The following is a 26,952-nucleotide window of genomic DNA, read 5'->3' as shown; positions in this document are numbered from 1 at the left end:
GACGTGGTTCCTGTCTATATGGAGTTGGTAGCCAATTTGGAAAGGCAATTGAACAAGGGATCAAACATCGTGGCTGTCAACTCTGGATGCACATTAGATCAGGGCTTATTCATGAGATGGGATGAAATATCTTGGTGGCAGTCCTGGGGAATCAAGTATTCTCCAAGCTTAACTCACAGGGTTATTCTCATAGCATTTCCTGCCGTCCATCCACTCCTTAGAGGGCTCCTGTGGAATTTCAACTACACAGATAACCTTCTACCACCCACTCCTTGTCTCTATGACTGGGGCCTGAATGGGTATGTGGTGCTGCGATGATGACCGTAGTCAGTGGGTCTCACAGTGCAGAATATCACTCCCTGCACACTCTCACCAGTGGGCAGCTCTGAAGACTTCAGAAGGCAAATGAAGAACTGTGAATGAGGATTTTCCTTTGACCTTTATTTGCGGAAGTGGGGGCTAATGCTTTTATTATCTGTATTGGGGTCTGATCAGGTCAAAAGAGAAAAACACATGGGAACTAGCGTCAGAACAATGAAATACATACAGCTGACAAATATTTAACTCCCTTTCCTCATCTATAAAATGAGATCATTATAGATAAAACCTCAAGGTCTGCTATGAAAATTAATGGTTATTTCAGTAAAAAGTCTGTTATGTAACACCACACAATAAGTGGCATTTATTATTTCTTTTAATCTCTGAAAAGGCTGGAAAATGCTGTTTTATGATTCACAGATCTACAAATAAATCTCCAGAGAGGTTGTACCAATGCACACTCCCATCTGCAGTCCACACGAATACCTATTTTTAGCTCCTCCACCACAGAACATCATTCTTAAAAAGTTGACAATTTGATAGAAAAAACTGATATAAAGTTATTTTAACTTTCATTCATTTTATTAACTTTCATTTTATTAATCCTAGTGAACTTTTTCCCATCATATTTCTATTTTGTCTATTTTTTACATATAAAATTAAACATTTTAAACGTAATCGTGTCTTTTGATTTACAACTTTTGCTTTTATGCTTGAGATTATATATTCACCTTTATCACCTTTTAGTTCTATTTCTCAAAAGTATTTTTTAGATCCACATGGAATTTATTCTAGACTATGATGTAAAATATCTAACTTAATTTTTCCTTAAATAGTTAATTTCTTCTACTAGGAAGATATCATTCATTCTATATAATTCTATATAATTCATTCTTTCCCTATTGATTGGAAATACCATTTTCATTCTTTGGATAACTTTAACCATCTCTTCTTATAATAACAGCACATATTTTAATTATCATAGCCTTATAGAATTTTAGTATCAGGTAGTGTGAATTCACAGGGGAAAATCTTGATACTGCATATTGTTTGTGTGTAACACACTTGTTTGTGCACACTGTCGCCTCAAGTAAAACATACTACTTTGGGTAATGCAACCTAAGTTGAGATACTTTATATGATGAAACAAGATGCAGCCATTAAAAAGCTTTTCCAAGAGTTGTACTTTGGCTATAACATTAAAAGATTCAGGTTAAATAATATGATCTGACTTTATTAAAACCAACAAATTACCTGTCTATATGCATAGAAAACATTGTAAATAAACACACTAAAATGTTAGTGGCAAGCTGTTTATAATAGGATGACAGACAATTTTTAGCTGTATCTTAGCTGTATCTTTCAGCCTTTCCCAAATTTTCTACAGTGAATGTGCTTTACTGTTACAAGCAAAACAATTAGTAATTAAAATTTCTGAAATGTTTTAAGGTCCACGCCCAGTACTGGTCAGGAAGGTTGGAGTCATCAGTCCCCTCACCCGAACCCCCAGACGATACTGGCTCTTTCTCTCCGGAGGGAGTCATGGATGAGTATCCAGCCCTGAAAGAGCTCCACCTCTTGATCAGAGAGATGCTGCCATTACAACACCTTAAATGCCAAATAGCATCTAAAATCTCCCCATGACCCTTTGTATTGCCAGCTGGGAGAGGGCCGTGGGTGTCACCTCCTACTCCCCTCTCTGAACCCCACCCCGGAGGGCTGGGGGGACACAGAGATGGTGCACGGCATCAGGGAGGTATGCGAATGCTGGCGTGTCTCTGACCTTCGAATACTATCAGGAATGCTTAGGGTGTTAATTTGACCATGTTTCACAGCTCATAAATCTACTTGGGGGCAAAGCTGAGCTGCCAGATGCCATCAAGCAAAATGCCTTCTGAGGTTGGCAGTTGGAGTAAAACAGCCCGGACAGTGCCTCAATAAAGTCCAATAAAGAGCTTTGTATGTGGCGGACTGGAAAGTAGTGTCTCATGTTTTGACACAAAGGAACAAAACTGTGGGAAATATGCACTTCTGATTATCTGGACTGGTGGTCTCCCCTACGCCCCGCCTGCCCACTGAGCCATGATCCTCATTCATTCACTATTCTTTGCACACAAGATGGATCTATCTTGTTCCCAAACAACTGCCTGCAGAGACTCCTGTCAGATTATTTAATCCCTGTCAGTAAATACAAACTAATTTTGCTACAAGGGAATCTGCTAGCCTTTTTATATTGAAATCTACTAAACATCAGGGAGGTCATTTCTGTCTAGATTCATTCTCCCTTTATTTAGTGGTCAGAACAGAAACATTCTCCTCTTTCTGGGACAGAACATTGCCCCAGAAGAGATCCCCCTATTTTCTCTTAACAAAGGTAGGGAAGAAACTAATAAATCACTTTCAACCTCCAGATTACAGCTTCATCTAGAATCCATCTATTCCTCCAACTGGTCAGTTCACAATTGGGTAAAAACATCCTTTCCAGTATCTGTTTCAAGAGGGGAGGCAATGAGGCAAGCAGTTAGAATTTCAATTTCCTTCTAGGTTCAAGCCTCTCTGAAGGTATGCTGGCACAGTTTTCTGCCTTCAGAGTCATAAAGCTCCTCTGACAGATTCTGCACATCAACTAGGGTGAGGAGGAGAGCTGGTTCCAGGAAAGGCACACAGCAGTTAATTCCGCTGAAACTTACAAAGTACCAGCAAAGACCTATCTGCTCTGCGTCTCCACACGATAGAGGCAACCAGTGATATTTCCAGAACCTAGATGAGAAACTCCTGTCTCCCCTGGGCTGATTTACTGGCTGCCAAGAGCACAGCATCTTTGGAGGGTTACAGAAAACAGGTGAAAGGAAATCGGAAAAAACTTACCAGCCATGGTTTTGGGCAAGTTTAACTCTGGAGCTCCAGTTCCCTTCATGTGGGATTATCTGGTTTATGATACAGACATTTAATACATGGTTAATTGTGGTTACTGATAGAACTGATGGTGAGTTGATAACTGTGATTTTTGGTATTATTATGGGTGGTAAATTTAAAAAATGATAACTATGATTATTGGTGTTGTTAGTAATGGATTTGATAAATAACTTGTTATTGTTGCTGCTGCTAATGCCACTACTAGCCATTTCTTCATATAAGGGTGCATGCTAAGCCACTTCAGTCGGGTCTGACTCTGTGTGGCCCTACAGACTAGTATGCCAGGCTCCTCTGTCCATGGGATTCTCCAGGCAAGAGTAGTGGAGCGGATTGCCATGGCCGCCTCCAGGAGATCTTGACTGAGGGAGTGAACCTGCATTGGCAAGTGGGTTCTTTACCACTAGTGCCACCTGGGGAGCCCCTCATTTAATGGTGAGTAGGCTTGAGAAGGGAATGGCAATTTACTCTGCTGCTGCTAAGTCGTTTCAGTCATGTCTGACTCTGTGCAAGCCCATAGACAGCAGACCACCAGGCTCCCCCGTCCCTGGATTCTCCAGGCAAGAACACTGGAGTGGGTTGCCATTTCCTTCTCCAATGCATGAAAGTGAAAAGTGAAAGTGAAGTCGCTCAGTCGTGTCCAACTCTTTGCGACCCCATGGACTGTAGCCTACCAGGTTCCACTGTCCATGGGATTTTCCAGGCAAGAGTACTGGAGTGGGCTGCCATTTCCTTCTCCAGGCAACTCACTCTAGTATTCTTTTTTTTAAATAAAGTCTTTACTGAATTTGTTACAATATTGTTTTTTTTTTTTTTTTTAATGTTTGGTTTTTTGGCCCCAAGGCATGTGGTATCTTAGCTCCACCATCAGGGATCAAAACCTCAACCGCTCGCTACACTTAAGGCAAAACCTTAACTACTGAACTGCCTGGGATGTTCCCACTCCAGTATTCTTGCCTGGAGAATTCCATGGACAGAGGAGCCTGGCAGCCTACAGTCCATAAGGTCACATAAGAGTCAGACATGACTGAGCAACTAATGCACACACAATACAGACTTAAAAGAATGAGTGAAGATCATATAAGCCAATTCACTCACTTAACAACTGTTTATTGAGCACATCTATGTGCCAGGGACTGTTTGAGGCACTGGTGCTACATCGATGGAATCCACCCTTGTGAAGTTTACGTTTCAGTGTGGGGAGACCAGGAATAAATGTTAATTACATCATCTAGAATGTCAGTTTAATAGGGAAAACTAGGCAATGGCACCCCACTCCAGTCCTCTTGCCTGGAAAATCCCATGGACACAGGAGCCTGGTAGGCTGCAGTCCATGGGGTCTTGAAGAGTCGGACACGACTGAGTGACTTCACTTTCACTTTCCACTTTCATGCATTGGAGAAGGAAATGGCAACCCACTCCAGTGTTCTTGCCTGGAGAATCCCAGGGATGGCAGAGCCTGGTGGGCTGCAGTCTATGGGGTCGCACAGAGTTGGACACGACTGAAGTGACTTAGTACTAGCAGTAGTAGAGCAGGGCAAGGAGGATGTGGAGTGAGTTGGGGGAGAAGGGGGAGTGTGCAGTGGCATTCCAAATAATGTGGTTCTGGAGAAACTTCCCGAAAAGGTGACATCTGAACAACCAGGAAATGGGGGAAATGAATCATGGAGAATGCTGGGGAAGAGCATTTGAGTTACAAAACAGTCCCTGCCAAGGATCTGAGGGTGGGGACACCCACACTAAGAAGACTGGAGTGGCCAGGAATAGAGTGGGAAACAGCAGCACAGGGGCGCAGCAGCAGGTCGCCAAGCGTCAAGCTGGGCATTTTAAGGACTTCAGCTTTTTACTCTGTGAAATGGGGAGGCACTGCAGTTTTGTGACATAGTTGACTTATGCTTCAACAGGATCTTTGTGGCTCCCGAACTGGAAGACAAAGAGATGTGGGGGTGGGGTTAGGGAGAGGCTGCTAGCGGACAAGGGTGAAAAAGCAGGGAGGCCAACTGAGTTGAAGTAGGCAGTGAGGGGAAGAGGACTTACAACTAGAAGAATGGAAAGGACTTTCATTATGAAGACTAATGGCAGAGCAGGTTTGAGGAATTTTTTAAATTAATCTTTATTGGAGTATAGTTGCTTTACAATGTTGTTAGTTTCTGCTGTACAGCAAAGTGAATCAGTTACACGTATTCATATAGCCCCTCTTCCTTGGCTTTCCTTTCCATTTAGGTCACTACAGAACACTGAGTTCCCTGTACTGTACAGTAGGTTCCCATTAGTTGTCTATTTTATACATAGTAGAGGGCACCCCACTCCAGTACTCTTGCCTGGAAAATCCCATGGATGGAGGAGCCTGGTAGGCTGCAGTCCATGGGGTCGCTAAGAGTCGGGCACGACAGAGCGACTTCCCTTTCACTTTTCACTTTCGTGCATTGGAGAAGGAAATGGCATCCCACTCCAGTGTCCTTGCCTAGAGAATCCCAGGGACAAGGGAGCCTGGTGGGCTGCTGTCTATGGGGTCACACAGTCGGACACGACTGAAGCAACTTAGCAATAGCAACTTGCTATCCACATAGTTCTGAACCTTTTCTTTTTTCCACTCCATAATCTATCTTGATCAGTACATGTAGGTCTGGCTCATTCTCTTCATGATTCCAGACATTCTAGTATACGGATGCACTGTAATTTAACCAGTCCCCTACTGATGGAGAGATGAGCTTTTCATAACTTTGTCTTTCCAAGTAATGCCGCAATGTATTTCCTTATCACAGGTCCTGTTACTCAAAGGGTAAACCCATTTAAAATTTGGACAAGTATTGCTCAATTTTCCTTCTAGATGTTGTTTCTCGATGAAGCGAGACATATTCTCCGCCACCAGTGGACTCTACTAGTTGCTCTCAGCATCCTTCTGTACCCACTGGTAACTAGCTGCTGGCCCCAATCCCAAGTGCTCTTTTTCTCCCAGGCTCTGGTTCCTCCACAACTTCCCCAAATCCAGCAACTAAAGGACTAACACCAGGCAGAAGCAGCAGTTTTGTCTGTTGACTGGCCAGTGCCTCAGTATTAAATACTTTGAATATTCCTCCCTGATTACTAGTAGGAGGTGAAAATTGGTATCACAGTATATAGTTAAGCTGTATCTCTCTTTTGTAAATGCTGTTTTAATTTTCTTAATACTGCTCATTTTCTATTAGGTTGTTGGTGTTGATTCCTGATTTTCAAACATTTAATGTTAAGTAAGAAAATTCCCTGAATGCTGTAAACATTTCTTACATTCTGCCATTTATCTTTTAACTTCGTTTGCAGACAAAACTTGAGAAGTTGGACTTAATCTCTCTCTCCAGAACTTCTGGATTTTGTTATAACTGAAAGGCATTGCTATACCAACACTGTCCTATGTTTTTCTTCTTGTAATTTTGTAGTTTTATTTTTCTATCATTATATACTTGACTCAACTGAAAAGTATTTCGATGTAAGAAACAAGGGTCCAACTTATTTTGTCCAGATGGGTGCCAAGACAATTATCTTTGCCACAGTTTCACAATATCCTACCTTTACCATATACTGTAGGTTTCAGACCATTTCTGGATGCTGTATTTCATTTCAGTGATTGGTTTATGTGCCAGTATTACTGTTTTAATAAGTTTTAAAATATTTTAGTAAGTGATACGGCTAGCAGCCTTTCAGAAATCTTCTCAGCAACTTTTTATAAGAATCCTTGTTACATTTCCTTTCCCATAGTAGCTTTAGAATCAGTGTGCATAGTTCCCCACCCTTTCCCTCAAAAGGGTTATGTTATTTTTTAAATTAATTTTGGAGTCTAGTTGATTTACAATGTTGTGTTAGTTTCTGCTGTACAGACAAGTTAACCAGTTATACATATTTGTGAAGTGAAAGTCAAAGTGACTTAGTTGTGTCCGACTCTTTGCAACCCCATGGACTGTAAACCATGGAATTCTCCATGCCAGAATACTCGAGTGGGTAGCTTTTCCCTTCTCCAGGGGATCTTCCCAACCCAGGGATCGAACCCAGGTCTCCTGCACTGCAGGCGGATTCTTTATCAGCTGAGCCACACAAAGGAAGCCCAAGAATACTGGAGTTGGTATCCATTCTTTTTTTGATTCCATTTCCATATAGGTCATTACAGGGTACTGAGTAGAGGTCCCTGTGTTATACAGTAGGTTCTTATCATTAACAGTTATCTATTTTATATATAGTAATGTGTGTATGTAAATCCAGTATGTTATTGACATCGACATTGAAGTCGCTCAGTCGTGTCCAACTCTTTGCGACCCCATGGACTGTAGCCTACCAGGCTCATCTGTCCATGAAATTTTCCAGGCAAGAATACTGGAGTGGGTTGCCATTTCCTTCTCCAGGAGATCTTCCCGACCCAGGGATCAAACCCAGGTCTCCCACATTGTAGGCAGACGCTTTACCGTCTGAACCACCAGGGAAGTCATAATATGTTATTAGGTCATGGCAAATGTATATACTTATTTAAGGAGAACCAAAATCATTATAATACTAAACTTTTCTGCCCAGGAATGGCATATAGTATTCTATTTGTGCCAGTCTTATTTTATTCCTACATAACATTATTTTCGGAGAAGGCGATGGCACCCCACTCCAGTACTCTTGCCTGGAAAATCCCATGGGACGGAGGAGCCTGGTAGGCTGCAGTCCATGGGGTCGCTAAGAGTCGGGCACGACAGAGCAACTTCACTTTCACTTTTCACTGTCATGCATTGGAGAAGGAAATGGCAACCCACGCCAGTGTTCTTGCCTGGAGAATCCCAGGGACGGGGGAGCCAGGTAGGCTGCCGTCTATGGGGTCGCACAGAGTCGGACATGACTGAAATGACTTAGCAGCAGCAACATTATTTTAGTTTCCTCTTTATATACCCAGAAGTAGACTCCTTCATTTTACTGGTAATGTCAATTGTTTTTCAAAGCACTCAGACCCACAGCAGTAAGATACCAACATCCTCTAATACTTGCATTGTCAAATTTTTTATTTTTGTCAATTTCAGCAGGTGTAAAATGATATTACATGTTACCTAATTTGAATTTCCCTGATTACCAATACGTCTAAGCATTTTTTTGATGTGCTCAGTAGCCACTAGGGTCGCCCATTTGGAGAAATGCCTGTTTTTAACTCACTTTTTCTGTAGTTTAATATATTCTGGATATGAATCCTTTGCCCTTTAAATGTACTGCAAATATTTTCTCCCACTTTGTGACCTGCCTCTTTATAGAAATCGTTTGATAACAAGGATGTTCTTAATTTTAACACAGTCAAACTTTTAATCTTTTCTTTTAGGATGACATCTTCTTTGAAGCTCAGTTAAAAGCTCTTTGTTATCCCCAATCAGGAAGTCTTCTGTATTTTCTTAACATTTAAAATACTTTGATTTTCTTATCAAGCCCTATATAAAATCCACCTGGAACTGATTTTGTGTATGCATCTAGATATACATTTTTTCCCATATGCATAACCAGTTGTTTCATAACAATTTACTGAACAGTTCCTTCTTCCCCCATGATCTGTAATGCTACCTCTGGTGTATATAAAAATCCCATTTATTCTCTGTTCAGTTCGTTAGATGAGTATGTCCCTGTACCATTATTATGCTTAATTACTACAGCCTTAATGCTATTCTTGACCTCTGGTCCTCCTGTTTTTGTTTTTTCTCTTCAGGAAGGTCCTGCCCAGTCTTAGCCCTTTACAGATTATTTCTTACTCATTCTAGATTCTTTCATACGTTTTGGGAGAGAAAAAAGTATGTCACTTAAGGTCCCCATTTTTGTTGTTCTTTTACCTTTCTTCCCCCACCTTTCCAGTCCTATTTCTACTTTAAGTGATTACAGTCCTGCTAGAAAACTCATAAAGAATAAAAGAATATACAGTAAAAAGTGTCTTTAACAAACTCTGTCCCCTGGTACCCAGGTGTCCTCCCAATAGTTTGTGTGTATCCTGCAGGCATTTTATGCATAAAGCAGCTAATGTATATTGTCCTTTTTCCTATTTTATACAAATGAGAATAACAAATCAAACACAGTTGCCAACTTCTTGCTTCTTCATTTATTGTATCTTGAAGATTGTTCTGTATCAGTTAATAAAGTTCTTCTCGTTTTACACAAGTGTAATTTCAGTCTGTTTAGCCATTTCTTTGTTCACCATGCTTCTTGCAGTTCATTCCTTCCTTTCTGGATTCAACTGCCTTTTTTCCTTAACAACAACCCTGAGCTCATACAGCAAAATCTGAAAATGTGTTTTTCAGCCTCTCTTTTGAATGCTAACTTATCTCTGTATAGAATTCAAGGCTATCACCCATTCATCATTTATAACTTATCTTGTTTCCTTCTGGTCCATACTGCTGCCATTGAGAAAGCCTGCTACCAGTGCAATTATTCCTTTGCAGGTAATGTCTTTTTAGTTGCTTTTAGATTTTTCTCGTCTTTTGCAATTGTACTGTAAGTCTAGAAGCATACTTGTTTTTATTCACCACTTTAAATATTTGTTATGTCTTTTCATTTGAAGATCTATATCTCTTTTATAAATTCTGAAAAAAAAAAACAAAAATCTTCAAACCTCTTCCCTCCCCTATTCTTTATGTTGGATCTTCTCATCCTGTTCTCCGAGCTTCTTAGCTTTTTCCTATTTCCCATCCCTTCCTCTGTTATAACTGGGTACCTTCTTGATTTATCTTCTAGTTTACCAGTTCTCTCTTCACATATGCCCAATCTGTGGTTTAATCTGTCCACCAAGCTCTTACTTTCACTAATCGCACATTCTGTAGTTCCAAAAGACTTAAGTTTTTCAAACCTACTCTGCCTTTTTTCAGTGTCATCTTTCCTAATGCTTTTTGTATTTTCCTCTCCCAGTCAACCATTTTAAATATTCTTATTCCACAGTTATCCTATATTAAGTTTTGGGGGTGCTAAACCTCTAAGGTTGTTATCTGCTGACTTGTACTCACAATAGACTGTTCTGGACGTCTGATCCTCTGAGCGGAGTTTGTTTCTTCTGTACTGTAACAATATGATGCAGATAAGATTGTGGGTATGTATTCTTTCCCCAACCAGGCTGCTGTACTGTCTGTGTGCTTTTGTGAGTCATTTTCTAACTAAGATCTTCAGCCACCTAGTGACATACATACCTCACATTTTGAGCTTCTTAAGGTTTCATCTGAACAAAGATTGAAAAAAAGGTTTTCATCTGAACCAGTGGCCAATCAACTTTGCTTGTTTTAAAATTCTATGTTCATGGGGAGGGAGGAGGGAGGAGGGTTCAGGATGGGGAACACATGTATACCTGTGGTGGATTCATTGTGATATTTGGCAAAACTAATACAATTATGTAAAGTTTAAAAATAAAATAAAATAAAAATAAAATAAAATAAAATAAAATTCTATGTTCGGGAGGGAGGAGGGTTCAGGATGGGGAACACATGTATACCTGTGGTGGATTCATTCTGATATTTGGCAAAACTAATACAATTATGTAAAGTTTAAAAATAAAATAAAATTAAAAAAAAGAATCCACCTGCCAATACAGGAAATGTGTGCTAAATAAAAATCAATGTTAATAATTTGACATTAAATCTGAATAAAAAAAATAATAATAAAATAAAATTCTATGTTCTGTGGCCCCATGACAAGTGAAAAAACCCAACCAGTGGTCCTGGGAATTCAGGGAAATAATAATATAATTACAATAACCAGCTTTTGCCAGTCACAGTACTTACTAGCACATACAGAAAATCATTTAGTTTCCTCAACAAACCTATAAGTACTGTAATTTGTTCAAGGTTGTACAGTTGGCATGGACTAGGCTAAAATTCAAATCCACATTCATCTGACTCTAGAGCCCAATCACTTAATAACTCTTTTCACTCAAGTAAAACTTATTTGAGGAACTATTATGTGTCAGCATGTGCTAAGTGATGGGTCTAAGTGGTAAACCAAACAGATTATTTTTCTTCTACTTTTCAAATTATCTGTGAGGGACTAGAGTTTCTGTTTTCTTCTTAATTTCCAATCTGTTGCAGACCAAAATCTTAGGTAAAGAAATTTAAGGGACTTCCCTGCTGCTCCAGTGGTTAAGACTCTGTGCTCCCAATGCAGGAGGCATGGGTTCATTTCCTGGTTAGGGAACTAAGATCTTATATGCTGCATGGTGTGGCCTTTAAGAAAAAAAAAGAAAGAAATTTAAAACATTGCATCAATGTCAAACTGCCATCAAAGTTTCCTCTCAATTTGTGTTTTCATCTCTCCATGGGCTGGAAACAAACAGGCTGCAGGCCAGCCCCAACTACAGGTCACTTTCACGCAGCACTGCTCTACAGTGTACTGGCAGACCATCTGGAGGGCTTTGTGCACTTTTGTGATGGTGATGATAACAATTGTGGATGGGTAACAAAGTGGAGAAGACACTTCTGACAATGATGGCTTGTATGTGGACACCAAGAACCTTCTAAGAAGCTATAATTAAGATTTTAGGTCACAGTCTTCCTCAGCTAGTAAAGCATGAGGAGGAGGAGGTGGGTACAGGTTCAGTAGGCTAACTTTATACAAATCTGACAGTTCTCCTGGTGAAGAATGTATACCGCCACTTGCTTCCTCTGTTACTCTACTCCTCTAATAAGACAGGACAGTAGGAAAAGGGCCAGTCAGGAATACTAATCACAAAAGCTCAGGGAAATTTATTGCAAATTTTCTTTTCTCATCAACATGCAAAGGATCGCACATGCTTAGGAACTAGCACGCGGACACGTTAACATTATCCCAACTCAAGCAGTAAGAAAGCTGCTGAAGAGTATTTCAAAGCTAAATGACTTATGAGCTACTTGCACCACTATTCTCTTATTATAGAAAGCAGGGAGCTGATCATACACGCAGACATTTAGCATAATGAAATCTAAAATAAATGTACCTTATTATAATTTTTCTTTTAAGAGTAATAAATACCCCTAACTTTAAGGTTTGTAAACTCATAAATTTTCTATGCCTCTTTATAAGTTAAGACAGATTTCCCGGGGGTATTCCCTGGTGGTCCAGGGGTCAGGACTCTGCTCTCTCACTGCTGAGGGCCTGGGTTCAATCCCTGGTTGGAGAATTAAAATCCTGCAAGCTGTACAGCATGGCAAAAAAAAAAACAAAAAAACCCCTAGATTTTCCAGGAAAAAGCTTGAAGGTTTGCCAAAACTTATGTTGGGTGGACTAAATGTCTAAAAGCATATGACAGCTACTTTCATCTTAAAGCATCTGAGGAGGTATGGTCACAGTGTTCAGTATTTCAAATTTTAAACTGCAGTGTCTATCACTAGTAGACTCAAAACTACATTATTTTCCTGCAATTGTGGTTTATTGTAATCTTAATTCATTTTTTTCAAAGACCATTCAATACATTTATACTATTCCAGTAATTACCATGCTACCAAGAAAAACAAGTGAACAGTTTATTAAGAATTAAATGAGGGTATGGAATGTGATACAGTACAAGACACTCAAGATGGATACAATAGTACTACTCACACACAAAGTTAAATCTCTTTAAAAAAATCAGAAGACAAAAGAAAAAGCAATTCCATCATCATAAAGTATTTCATGCAAAAACTTCAAAGAAATCCCCAGTCCCCACCCCCCACCCCTAAGCTCCTAACAAAAAGCTATCTGAAATATGCCATGCTAACATATTAACCACAATATAATCATTCATAGAAAAGCAACACACTAATTAAGAAATGAATTAGATGAAACAACACAGGCTGCAAAATCGTAAACTCATAGACCACGATGATTTTACATGATAAGCAATTTCAGATTCACTCATAGGGTGAGCAATACGAGCTAAATGTTGAGAGAGAAGGTATGTAAATATAAACTCCACTAACTCATCTCATTATCTTCTAATTATAAAACCTGGAAGCTTCCAGAACCTGAAAAATTATATAAAATTTGGCATACTCCATTTGTGTTCCAAGAAACGACTTTAGGATCGTATTTGCAATTATTAGAGAGCTGTATAAAAAGCACTTTATGGTCAGGAATTGACCTCTTAAATAATGATCACAATTTACATTAATAGAAACAACTCCAGATATGCATTTACTGTGAATAACTCTTACTCAAGATAAGAAACATGATTTTCTAGCACTTTATGTACAAATTACTGCAAAGGCCCAGTTAATTTAGAGACTGAATAAAATGTAAAATAAATGTGAATTGGTACAGAGAGTGAATAGGAACAGCCTCATTAACAGAGGTTTAAGTGGGTAGCAATCTTGCCTTGACTTCCAAGAGAACGAAAGTCAACAGATTGCCAAGCTGTAACTCATGTCTCTGTACCAAGATGCGTTAGCATATTTCATGGAAAAGTAGTTTTACCTTAAAAAGTAGGAATGGCATTTTATGGGACGGTATTCCCCTCCACAGCTGCCAAACAAGCCTGGTCACCAGGCGATGCACAGAGTGTATTTTCAAGTGGGTGTAACATGTCACAATGAGGCAACCCAGAAGCGGAAGCACCCATCTCATGGCACCTGCCTATTCAGCAGGCCAGGAGAGAACTGGGACACCCACGTGTCATGGTTTTGGGTTGAGCTTACCTATGGTGTATAAACTGGTTATACACGAAACAGTAAGGCCAAAGAAAAAGAACAGGAGAAAAACTACCCACTCCCATCTGCTATTTTTTTCCCTTTAAATTTAAGGTAATTAGAACAGATTCGAAAAATTTCAGGATTACCCTTCCCACATCTGAAATTCAACCTCCTATTTACATTCCATGAAAACAACACTATAATTGTTCTCTAAAAAACAGAAGCTCTTGCTCTAATTTTCACAAAATAACATGAGAAAACTTTTCCATGTGAAACCCAGAGTGTGAGGCTTGTAAAGAAGTGTCTGTAATAATCAGGACCGTGATAGTTAAGAGCTCTTTGGAATGTGTGTTACACATACAAAGTTATCACAAATTAAACTCCCAGAGTATTTATGAAACAAGTTCTTAAATGGGAAAGATTATTGATGAGAGATAAATGCTTCCATCAGCAAATTAAATCTGAGGGATCAATCTTTCCCAAGTGACAAGGTGTCTGCTAATAATTCAACACAGCCTCTGGAATCAAACGTCAAAGATCACTCAATCACGATGATTCAAGATGAAGTACAGATGAGCAGTACATATGAAAAAATCTGTAAACCGCTGCCATTCTACAACAGTAGATTTATATTACAAAGCAATGTAAATAAATATTGGGCTAGTACAAAAGCTCTTATTTACAGTTTTACAAATGAAACTGTATTCAGTGTAAATGCTGTGTTTTGAAGAACACAGTACTATATTAGTAAAATGAGTTCTGTTGAGGGGAATTACAGTTTCTGTTAGAATCAATGTATAATGTATAAAAGATTCAAGTTAACTCTGTTTATAATTTAGTACAGACAAACCCAGTTTAACCTGGAATGGCATCTGTTAAAGTGCTGAAAAACAGGAAATATTTAGAAAACACTGTACATTATTAAAGCTTTATCAAGTCAGAATGTTAAAACCCTTTCACATTTTTAACCTTTTGCCACAGGGTTGTGGACAAGATGATTTTTCTCAGCAAAGGAGTAAAACTTACGAGGCCACCAGCTGCTTAGATGATTTTAGGTTCGGTGGTGCTAGTTTCCTAAAACAACTATTTACCCATCAACCATACCTTCAGGCCTTACAATCTGGTAAGTAATTAAATATTCAGGATAAGCCTGGAAGAGAAAGATTAATTCAAAAATTGGTAAATAAATTTTTTGAATGGAGACTTATTCTAAGGATTCCTTATCTTTAGGGAAGAAGCTCTAAATTAGTGTCGCAGATCAGAATCAAAGGGCCTCTTCTCGAAACAGCTTTACGTGACTGCAATCCCTTCGATTCTCAATCAGCAGGTCTAGGATGACTACTGAGCATGTGTTTGTCTTTAGGAATTGAGGTTATCCTGATACATATCCCCAGTACATAATGTTGCTCTAGAGATGCTTCTGACTGCATCTATGCCACTAAGAGGAAGGGGAATTACACATTTCTTTGCTACAGAGAGGTTAACTATTAAAATAAATATAGGATTCTAATTAATTATATTTTACAGAAGCTTAAAAAAAATTCAGAATAGCTGGCAAAATCTGAATAAGGTCTGTAGGTTAGATTTACTACACCAATGATATTTTCCTGATTTTAACAATTTTAAGACAATGTCCTTAAAATTTAGGTGTATTTAGGAAATACACCCTGAAGTATTTAAGTGTAAAGGAAGATGCTTATACCTTACTTCCAAGCTGCTCGGTGGGGGGGAGGGGGGGGAGGGGAGGACATACACATATAGTAGGGAGAACATGATAAAGGAGAGAGAAAGCTAAAGTATTAACATTTTGAATATCTGGGTAAAGGGTCTAAGGGAATTCTCTTTACTATTATTGCAACTTTAAGTCTGAAATAATTTACAAACAGAAGTTAAAAAGAAATCCAGTTTGTAAGGCACTCTACCTTGTTAATTTAAAAGATTAGTAAAAGGTTAAAGTATAGCTCTAAAGTATTGCTGAAAACGAACAAATAAAACTGAATTACCTGCTCTCCTCTGTAAATAACATATTCAGCTAATGCTAGGCCATTTACACTGGGTCGGCCAGTGACTGAGTGATGGCCTGGAGGAGAATGCGCCATTTTCATTGCACTGAACTGCAGGAAAGACTTTCCCAAGGTTACACGGCAAAAGAGCAGCTGCCTGTAACACATGAAAAGGAAAAGATTTCCCTGAGACAAGGCCATACAGGACAGTTTTATTTATGTACACTATATAAGCTTTTGAATGCATTTATACTTAAACACAATTGTTTTCACCATTTTACCCTTTAAAGAGTTTTTAAAGAATATCTTCTACTGCTCTCACTAATGAAATAATTTGTCACTTTAATCCTCATTGTAACTATAAAATACTATCTTAGAGAGATTATAATAATCTTTCAGATAAGATCAGATCAGATCAGTCGCTCAGTCATGTCCAACTCTTTGTGACCCCATGAATCGCAGCACGCCAGGCCTCCCTGTCCATCACCAACTCCTGGAGTTCAAGGAGACTCACGTCCATCGAGTCAGTGATGCCATCCAGCCATGTCATCTTCTGCCGTCCCCTTCTCCTCCTGCCCCCAATCCCTCCCAGCATCAGAGTCTTTTCCAACGAGTCAACTCTTCGCATGAGGTGGCCAAAGTACTGGAGTTTCAGCTTCAGCATCAGTCCTTCCAAAGAAATCCCAGGCCTGATCTCCTTCAGAATGGACTGGTTGGATCTCCTTGCAGTCCAAGGGACTCTCAAGAGTCTTCTCCAACACCACAGTTCAAAAGCATCAATTCTTCGGTGCTCGGCTTTCTTTATAGTCCATGTATGGTCACATCCATACACGATCACTGGAAAAACCACAGCCTTGACTAGAAGGACCTTTGTTGACAAAGTAATGTCTCTGCTTTTTAATATGCTGTCTAGGTTGGTCATAACTTTCCTTCCAAGGAGTAAGCGTCTTTTAATTTCATGGCTGACAGACACCATCTGCAGTGATTTTGGAGCCCAGAAAAATAAAGTCTGACACTGTTTCCACTGTTCCCCCATCTATTTCCCATGAAGTGGTGGGACCAGATGCCATGATCTTCGTTTTCTGAATGTTGAGTTTTAAGCCAACTTTTTCACTCTCCACTTTCACTTTCATCAAGAGGCTTTTGGGTTCCTCTTCACTTTCTGCCATAAGGGTGGTGTTATCTGCATATCTGAGGTTATTGATATTTCTCCCGGCAATCTTGATTCCAGTTTGTGTTTCTTCCAGTCCAGCGTTTCTCATGATGTACTCTTCAGAGAAGTTAAATGAGCAGGGTGACAATATACAGCCTTGACGAACTCCTTTTCCTATTTGGAACCAGTCTGTTGTTCCATGTCCAGTTCTAACTGTTGCTTCCTGACCTGCATACAAATTTCTCAAGAGGCAGGTCAGGTGGTCTGGTATTCCCATCTCTTTCAGAATTTTCCACAGTTTATTGTGATCCACACAGTCAAAGGCTTTGGCATAGTCAATAAAGCAGAAATAGATGTTTTTCTGGAACTTTCTTGCTTTTTCCATGATCCAGCTGATGTTGGCAATTTGATCTCTGGTTCCTCTGCCTTTTCTAAAACCAGCTTGAACATCAGGAAGTTCACGGTTCACATATTGCTGAAGCCTGGCTTGGAGAATTTTGAGCATTACTTTACTAGCGTGTGAGATGAGTGCAATTGTGCGGTAGTTTGAGCATTCTTTGGCATTGCCTTTCTTTGGGACTGGAATGAAAACTGACCTTTTCCAGTCCTGTGGCCACTGCTGAGTTTTCCAAATTTGTGATACTGACTCTGCCATCCTGCTTGTATCCCAGCAAAAGCACAAATCATAGCCCAAGTGAGGAGGAGGAGGTTTTAAGGGACTTCCATGAAGTTCATGTCTTACAAAGTTGAACATTTATCCAGATAAGTCCTATTGATTCCACTTTCAAAATGTATCTTTCCTCTAAATTCTACTGTCACTATTAAGGCCAAATTGCCCAAATTTTCACCCAGACTATAACAATGGCCTCTGAGCTACCTTTTCTGTTTTTACTCTAATAAATTATTTTCCATCTAAGCTACTGGTGATTTAGGGAAAAAACAAACAGCAAAAACCATAAATCAGATGACACTAGTTTTCTACTTAAAACCTTTTAGAGACTGTTCACTGTGCCTAAAAGAAAACCCACATTTCTTATAATGATACCAAATTCTCCAACTTTACTTTGTGTTCATTACACCTAGACACATTAGTTTTTCTTCCTGCAGGCCAAACTTTCTTGCCCCAAGGCCATCAGACACGCTGTTTCTTTTACCATCTAGAATGATATGTTCTACCACTCTTCAACTGGCTAATAGTCATTTTTCAAGTTTAGCTGAAATGTTTCTTCTTCAAATATGTCTTTCCTCACCAGAAGTTTAGGTTGTATTACTTTCTCACTCCCCAAGGGCATATGATTGGCCTTCCCTAGGTCCAAAACGAACTTTTTGTTATTTCACTGTTTCTCTCTCTAATCTACTTTTCTTTCTACAGGAGAAAAGGAGATTTGGTGGCCTGATGATTCTGTCTTCAAAGAAGATAGGCTACATTTTTTATTCTAAATATGCTCTTTGCAAATTTTCTTAGCATTTCTAATACATTTTCTATTATAGTCACAATCAATCCATGATAATTCAGCATACAGAAATCTTAATTAATAAATTTATTTCCAGACATACAAGCATTGTACTTCAAAGACAACTGAGAAGAGGTACTAGAACACTGCTTACTATTAATAGTCAGAACTATTTAGCCTCCAGATGATATATGACAAGTAAAGATAGCAGTGTTCAATTTACAGACTCTCAAGAAATTACAAGCCTCCTAGCCATTCCAACCTATGATCTAAAATAGAAGTGGGTGGGAGGTCATCCCCAGGAGGTCTGGCTTTAGACACCTACACGAGTCTAAGTTTAGGAGGAAAACAGTAAGAACAAAACATAAACAGTCTTTGTCTCCCTTTAGGACTTCAGGCCTTCACTTTGGCAGCCCTTCAAAATCAGCTGGGAAGCTTTTAAAAATCCCATGCCCAGACCAGACCCCCAAGTGAGACTCTCTTGAGGGTAGGACACAGTCATTAGTAGTTTTTAAAGCCCCTCAGGTAATTCCACTGAGCTGCCATAGCTGAGAACTACTGCTCTAGGGTTTCTAGATCTGTGATCAGAAGCTTCAGCATCCCCTAGGAACTTGGTAAAAATGCAAGTTCTACTGCCCTAGCCCCAGACCTACTATATCAATAATTCAGGAGGTGTGGCATAGGAGTTTGTGTTTTAATAAGCCCTCTAGGTGATTCTGAACTTGCTAATGTTTGATAGCTACTGTTCTAGGTCTTTATAAGTAGTGCTCTAACCACAGAATAAATTTCAGTAATTAATCTTACTTGATTTTTAAAATGGTGAAGATTATTTACCTACAAGGATTTTATCAACTAGGGCCAAGTCATTTGAATGATTTTAATAACTAAGTTCCACTAGGGTAACTAAAAGTAGGAAAAAAAGAAGTACAAAGTAATTCTTTGATAATGTGCTTTCTAAAAGGACTGACATGCTGATATGCTTTATTATAACTTTTTTCTGAGTAGTAATATCACAAATTGACAATTAAAATCATACCACAGTGGAGGAGAGATTCTCTCATCCATTACCATGAAATGATTAGGTGTAGCAAATAATGCCATTTTATTAATAGCATTTGAATAGATTTTTAAACAGTCCACAATAAAACTCTTTCGTGCCCAGCAATATTTTCTACTCCATATTCTGAAAGCACTGTGTGTTCCAATGATTGAATGATGTGAACAGATCAAATGCTTGTAACTGTGCTTGGCTCTTACAGACCATTTAAAAAACATCAGCTACTATTAGAACCAGTGAGAGGACCAAAGCAACCTGAACTGTGCCTCACTTGGATTCCTAGAGTGGTCCAAGATAATGTCTTACCTGAAAATTTCAATATGGAACCAGTTCTTATCTGATTCTTATCAAAATAAATGAGAAAAGTGATCTCTTACCTGTGGCAGATGTAACAAGATCTGTCTTTATGTACTGGACATCCAGTACCTCCTCCAATTCCATATACATACTGATTGCTTTTGGAAGAGTTTTCAGCAAAATAGATCCCAGCTCCAAACATGCCGCCTATGTAGGCATGCCTTTCATCAAAGCCTTTATGGATGATTGCATTCACAAAGGGAGACCCTAAAAATACATATAAATAGGTAACATTTTTAAATCACAAGTAAAGGAATAAAAGCTAAAGCGTCTTAGAAGTTAAATTCTTTTTCTTCAATTGTTTGACTCCACAAAAATCAGAAGGCACTACAGCCAACCCATTCCCATGGTGCCCTGAGTGAAAACAAGTCAGCTTAGATATATGATGGACTAAAATCCCACTACTTAAGGCTCCAAGCAGTGAGAGGAACAGACATCAGAAGAAGTTAAATTCTGAATTAACATACATATATCACCACCATGATAAGCAAAACCGAAACACAACTGTCAGCTGGCTCACTACTTTAGAATAGTTATTTTAGAAGAATTGCTAATGTGAATGAATGTTTCTAACAGGGTGGTGGTTCGGATGCCAAAGTGAGGACACATACAGATTCAACTAGGAAAAACGTACAGATCACCTGAAAGAAACATCAATGCTAGAGTTATCAAATTCCTGGCTCCAAATTCACACCAACCCAGAATCAAGAGTCTCATAATTGACGTCCTATGGCCAGGCTGAACGCAACTAGGTCATGCAATGACACCCACATCCGTGTACTTTTCCTAGATACCCTAAGTGGCTACAGTGATCTTTTCAAGTTCATGCTTTTCTTTACACTTCTCTCCTATTCTTCCTCTTCTCTGCCTTTATCACTTGCTAGTACCAGATTCCATCTGCAAATGTGGTGTGTTCCTTCATTCCCTACATATTGACTTCTTTCTCCTCCTTCCTTGCATGCATGCCAAAAAGGAGCTCAGCCAAAGACCAGGAGGTACTAAGTATGGAGATCAGGTCAGGGAGGGCAGTGAGGATGGGGCTTGGGAAAAGCCAATATGACACAGCTAAGTGATTCATCAAGATTAGTGTCCCTTTTCATTTAATAAAGGGACAAGGGAAATACACCGAATTTCGCTTTACAGAAATACTAAAGAACAGAATAACTCACTTGAATTAACTTGGAAAAACCATTTCTATTATAAAATAGAAAAAGTCATACATTACAACCCTTAAGTCAATACATAAATAAATACCATGTTCTGTGGCAAGATTTTATCGTGACAATCTTTATGGTGTTGAAATGAGAAGTACCATTTAGATATTATATACTAATTCAGTCTGCTATAGCCATTCTTCCAGGGGATTGTGAAATTTAAATACTGTATTTTATAGAACTTTACCAAGTCTCTAAAAATTTTTTGCAATCAAAGCCAACTGAAGGAACACATTGGAACTATCATGGGTAATGTGTTTAAAGACTTGATAAACACTACATTAATATCTATATTCATCTTTTCTATAAACTTGAAAGATCAACCACCACCACCTGCCATGTTGCAACATAAATAGGAAGTTTCAAAAATGACAAGTAATGGTGCTCAGTAAAACTTCTCAGAAAACTCCACAGGTTCAATGACAATTATCTTTTTGCACCCTGGACACTTAGAAGCACAGTCACAAGAGGATGTACATATTCTTCTGAGGCAATTTTCAGATCCTCCTTTAATTCAATCAACCAGTTAAAAGTAACACACATCAATTTTCCAGAGTAACCCTAACACACAAAATCAACTACATACATACATACATACATACATCAGTTCAGTTCAGTTCAGTCGCTCAGTTGTGTCCGACTCTTTGCGACCCCATGAATTGCAGCACGCTGGGCATCCCTGTCCATCACCAACTCCTGGAGTCCACCCAAACACATGTCCAGAGTCGGTGATGCTATCCAACCATCTTATCCTCTGTTGTCCCCTTCTCCTCCTGCCCTCAATCTTTCCCAGCATCAGTGTCTTTTCAAATAAGTCAGTTCTTCGCATGAGATAGCCAAAGTATTGGAGTTTCAGCTTCAACACCAGTCCTTCCAATGAACACCCAGGACTGATCTCCTTTAGGATGGACTGGTTGGATCTCCTTGCAGTCCAAGGGACTCTCAAGAGTCTTCTCCAACACCACAGTTCAAAAGCATCAATTCTTCGGTGCTCGGCTTTCTTTATAGTCCATGTATGGTCACATCCATACACGATCACTGGAAAAACCACAGCCTTGACTAGAAGGACCTTTGTTGACAAAGTAATGTCTCTGCTTTTTAATATGCTGTCTAGGTTGGTCATAACTTTCCTTCCAAGGAGTAAGCGTCTTTTAATTTCATGGCTGCAATCACCATCTGCAGTGATTTTGGAGCCCAGAAAAATGAAGTCTGACACTGTTTCCACTGTTCCCCCATCTATTTCCCATGAAGTGGTGGGACCAGATGCCATGATCTTCGTTTTCTGAATGTTGAGCTTTAAGCCAACTTTGTCACTCTCATCAAGAGGCTCTTTAGTTCTTCTTCACCTTCTGCCATAAAGGTGATGTCATCTGCCTATCTGAGGTTATTGATATTTCTCCCGGCAATCTTGATTCCAGCTTGTCCTTCTTCCTCCAGCCCAGCATTTCTCATGATGTACTCTGCATAGAAGTTAAATAAGCAGGGTGACAATACACAGCCTGACGTACTCCTTTTCCTATTTGGAACCAGTCTGTTGTTCCATGTCCAGTTCTAACTGTTGCTTCTTGATCTGCATATAGGTTTCTCGAGAGGCAGGTCAGGTGGTCTGGTATTCCCATCTCTTGAAGAATTTTCCACAGTTTATTGTGATCCACACAGTCAAAGGCTTTGACATAGTCAATAAAGCAGAAATAGATGTTTTTCTGGAACTCTCTTGCTTTTTCCATGATCCAGCAGATATTGGCAATTTGATCTCTGGTTCCTCTGCCTTTTCTAAAACCAGCTTGAACATCTGGAAGTTGATGGTTCACGTATTGCTGAAGCCTGGCTTGGAGAATTTTAGGCATCACTTTACTAGCGTGTGAGATGAGTGCAATTGTGCAGTAGTTTGAGCATTCTTTGGCATTGCCTTTCTTTGGGATTGGAATGAAAACTGAACTATTCCAGTGCTGTGGCCACTGATGAGTCTTCCAAATTTGCTGGCCTGTTGAGTGCAGCCTTTCACAGCATCATCTTTCAGGATTTGAAATAGCTCAACAGGAATTCCACCACCTCCACTAGCTTTGTTTGTAGTGATGCTTCCTAAGGCCCACTTGACTTCACATTCCAGGATGTCTGGCTCTAGGTGAGTGATCACACCATCGTGATTATCTGGGTCGTGAAGATCTTTTTTGTACAGTTCTTCTGTGTATTCTTGCCACCTCTTCTTAATATCTGCTGCTTCTGTTAGGTCCCTACCATTTCTATCCTTTATTGAGCCCATCTTTGTATGAAATACAGTCAGCAAAAACAAGACCAGTAGCTGACTGTGGCTCAGATCATGAACTTCTTATTGCAAATTCAGACTGAAATTTAAGAAAGTGGAGAAAACCACTAGACCATTCAGGTATAGCTTAAATCAAATCCCTTATGACTATACAGTGGAAGGGAGAAATAGATTTAAGGGACTAGATCTGATAGAGAGAGTGCCTGATGAACTACGGACGGAGGTTAGTGACATTATACAGGAGACAGGCAGGAAGACCATCCCCAAGAAAAAGAAATGCAAAAAAGCAAAATGGCTGTCTGAGGAGGGCTTACAAACAGCTGTGAAAAGAAGAGAAGTGAAAAGCAAAGGAGAAAAGGAAAGATATACCCATTTGAATGCAGAGTCCCAAAGAATAACAAGGAGAGATAAGAAAGCCTTCCTCAGTGATCAATGCAAAGAAATAGAGGAAAACAACAGAATGGGAAAGACTAGAGAGCTCTTCAAGAAAATTAGAGATACCAAGGGAACATTTCATGCAAAGATGGGCTCAATAAAGGACATACATATATACATATATATATAAAGAGAAAATATGATTAGTCAGTATTATCATTTCTATACTTTTTCTATTATGGTAATCTTATTTATAAACTATATCCATTCAAAACATACAAATCAGAAGTTTGAAGACACAAATATAAATGCAAAGATTTACAGAAATAATGTTTGTTTTTTAGAAAATGATATGAGAAATATACAGATTCATTATTATTTCAAACCTGACAAAAAATGTGGAGGAGGATGATGGCAGGTAGGGGGAGAGGAATCTTACCATGAAATAGCATTCTTTCATTTGCATGGTTGTGGTTTTCTTCAGAAACTTCTTTTCTCCTATGAGTGTATCTTTCCCATAGTTTCTTGTTACAAACTTTCTGAATCTATAAAAAGAAAGCAGCAAAATAAAAATCTCTGGATCACAATAATTACTTACCTACTTGTTAATCTTAACCAAAAATGGGCCACATAGGACCAGAAGAGAGGCAAAACTTTTCTCTGAAATATAAATTACGTATTATTTTTAGTCAACTAAAAAACTCTGTCACAACCATAAAGATGAAAATATATGTACATTTTAGAAATCAAAAACTACAGATGAGAAAAAGTTACATATGGCTATATGTAAAGGTCAAGAGTACTATCAATTGATTAAAATACTTCTATTCTCACTTTAGAATTATTACTAAAACATCTCCAAATCAGACATACTGAGTTCTATATGGAAGTGTAAGAAAGAAAATAGTGTAAGAAAGAAAATACTGTCTTTCCCCCAACTGCTTTTTCTGGCTCAAAGTACCATCTGTTTTTAATTAAAATATTTGATATAGCCACACCAAACAATCACCCCCCTACCCCCCACCTCCACCCCCCCCCCCCCCCACACACACACACACACACACTCCCTAATATTTCCTCTATTCTTCCCTATCCCTCCAATTCCTAAAACTTTTGTTTGGAGAAAAGTTTTAAGATGGATGCTGGTTTCGCTAGGAGTATTTCTAAGTCAAAACTCACAATCCTAGTGCTGCTTTTCAGCTGTATTGAAGGGTGCTACAGCCCCCTGCTGGTCCCAGAACACATCTGGGAGCTGATGGTTTTAGTCTAGGTTCAAATTAACTCAAAATACCATCAAAGACATAATCAAAGCACACAGACTGGCATAAACAGAGCTCATTCATGTTTTTTAAAAAAGGAAACAAAAACAAAAGTTTTATCAGTGAAAACACTTGTATTAGATATTGTACTAAAATATCTTTCTAGAGAAAGAAAACAGCATACCTCCCAAATTCAGTAACTCTAGAAATCAAACCCATATTCTGTTCCTCGCCCTCACCCTTAACAAACCTTTGCATATTTTGTTACTGGTTGCACACAAAATGCCCTTGACTAACATCTACCTATAATAGGAATAATTATTTGTTATAGTAATTATTATTATACATGTGTTCATGAAAAGAAAACTCAAGATGTCACTCAGGTCATACCATGATACGAACTAATGAAATACACCTCCTGAAATAACCCTTGCACCTGAATAATGTGTACTTATTTTATGTCATCTTATTTCTAAATAGTAAGAACATAACGATCTTGATGAATAACTCTAAAATATGAGATCTATTGGTATACTCAGAATAGTGTATTATTGTGAGACAGTAATATAACACAACTGAAAGATTACATACTATTCACCTTTCAGATTAAAATTTAGGTATCAGAGATACTTGCCACATTATAACTCTAAATCTTATAATGATTAAGAATAATTAACAGAAAATCATTATGCATCTCAAGTAGAGTATACAGTTTGGTTGCCATACAGCTTTTAAAAACACCAAGCAAATTAGCAAAGCTGAAAAGGCCCTGAGAAGAGTACCTGATATTAGTAAGAGTCAGTGCTCTCTTTAACGTATTTTTTTCAATGACTATTTCTGGAAAGATGAAAGGTACAGAGGGAGTGCTACTAAAATTACCACAAGATGGTATTATGTGTGAGGACTCACAGAAACCTGGAACAGACACAATTAGGACAGACCAGAAACAAACCAACCATGGTGTAACTGTAAAGATGGGAGTCCTTCCATGAGCCACAAAAAATTCAAAAGTACTGGAAAAAAGTCAGCAAGAGTACCTTAACAGTAGTGTCCATATTTAAAATCCTAAGCCTACAGGATTTATCATCCAAGAATGAGAAGTCATAAAGCTTACTAACAATGGAATGCTTATTCTAATCCATAATAGATTCCTTAATTTGTCGTATTTGCTGAATGTCAACAGTTAAGATAATCATGTATCTTGCCATTTAAACTTATTTAAGTTTAAAGATTAAACTTAAATAATCTTTAAGTTTAGAGATTATTTAAAGCATAATCTCTAGACTTAAATATGTTAACAGGCTGAACTAGTAGTTAGTACAGAGACTGAGGACCTTAACTGCCAAGGACACATTCCTTCCCAAAATACGCCTGATGCCACAGGAAGGACTTACTGGGCCGCACACATGACGTTCTTTTGAGAGTTAATCATGGTTTCAGGCTTCTGAAAACTATGGTCACAGTGAACTTTATTTTCACTGACTTATTACCTTGAGAATATTGTATCTGTTGAAGATCCCACCTGCGTGACCTCCATCTCTGTGCTCTCGGACTGTACTCTGCATCTGATGGAAACACATTTCAAAAATATGTGCATTAGCTTGTAATTCTTTTCTGATTTAGGGAACACAGTTCTTGACTCATGTGACTCTTAAGACAAATTAGGTTTTTAATATTTTTGTTGTTTAAGGAATGAGTTCTATAAGTTTGCAAGAACTACTTTCAAGAGACAGTGCATAGTTGATACAATGAATCCAAAAATACCTATAGGTGAAAATTATATAATGCAAACTACTGGACAGAAGGCAATAAGCAAATGCACAGGTGAGCCAAACACAAAGCCAACCAGCTGGCACACTAACAAACAAAACCAAACCAATGATATATCTGCTCCCATTCGTTTTGCTCTCATAAAGCACAATTTATATTTCACTGAGAGTTGGGAGTTTCCTGAGATTTACTAAGCCTCACTCAACTTTGTG

At 38.7% G+C, this 26,952-nt stretch overlaps 1 protein-coding gene and 1 non-coding gene across 3 annotated transcripts in view; both read right to left on the bottom strand.

The window, feature by feature from the left end:
- Positions 1–12,675: 12,675 nt before the first annotated feature.
- TNKS2 (tankyrase 2) overlaps positions 12,676–26,952 on the bottom strand; it is a 66,564-nt gene continuing 52,287 nt past the window's right edge. For both annotated transcript variants that reach the window (XM_025274181.3, XM_025274180.3), the window contains 5 exons: positions 26,461–26,535; positions 24,151–24,256; positions 19,877–20,063; positions 15,836–15,992; positions 12,676–14,982 (listed from right to left, as the gene is read on the bottom strand). In XM_025274181.3, coding sequence (XP_025129966.1) covers positions 14,920–14,982; positions 15,836–15,992; positions 19,877–20,063; positions 24,151–24,256; positions 26,461–26,535 — 588 coding nt within the window. In that variant the 3' untranslated portion in view covers positions 12,676–14,919. The remainder of the gene's footprint in view (positions 14,983–15,835; positions 15,993–19,876; positions 20,064–24,150; positions 24,257–26,460; positions 26,536–26,952) is intronic.
- LOC112581687 lies at positions 20,153–20,295 on the bottom strand. Its single transcript, XR_003106306.1, has one exon. It is a non-coding gene; the product is annotated as a small nucleolar RNA SNORA79 (small nucleolar RNA).

Source organism: Bubalus bubalis, chromosome 23 (genome assembly GCF_019923935.1).
Source record: "Bubalus bubalis isolate 160015118507 breed Murrah chromosome 23, NDDB_SH_1, whole genome shotgun sequence".
Classification (NCBI taxonomy): Eukaryota; Metazoa; Chordata; class Mammalia; order Artiodactyla; family Bovidae; genus Bubalus; species Bubalus bubalis.
The sequence above is the reverse complement of the archived record's forward strand: the minus strand, read 5'-3'. Positions and strand labels throughout refer to the sequence as shown.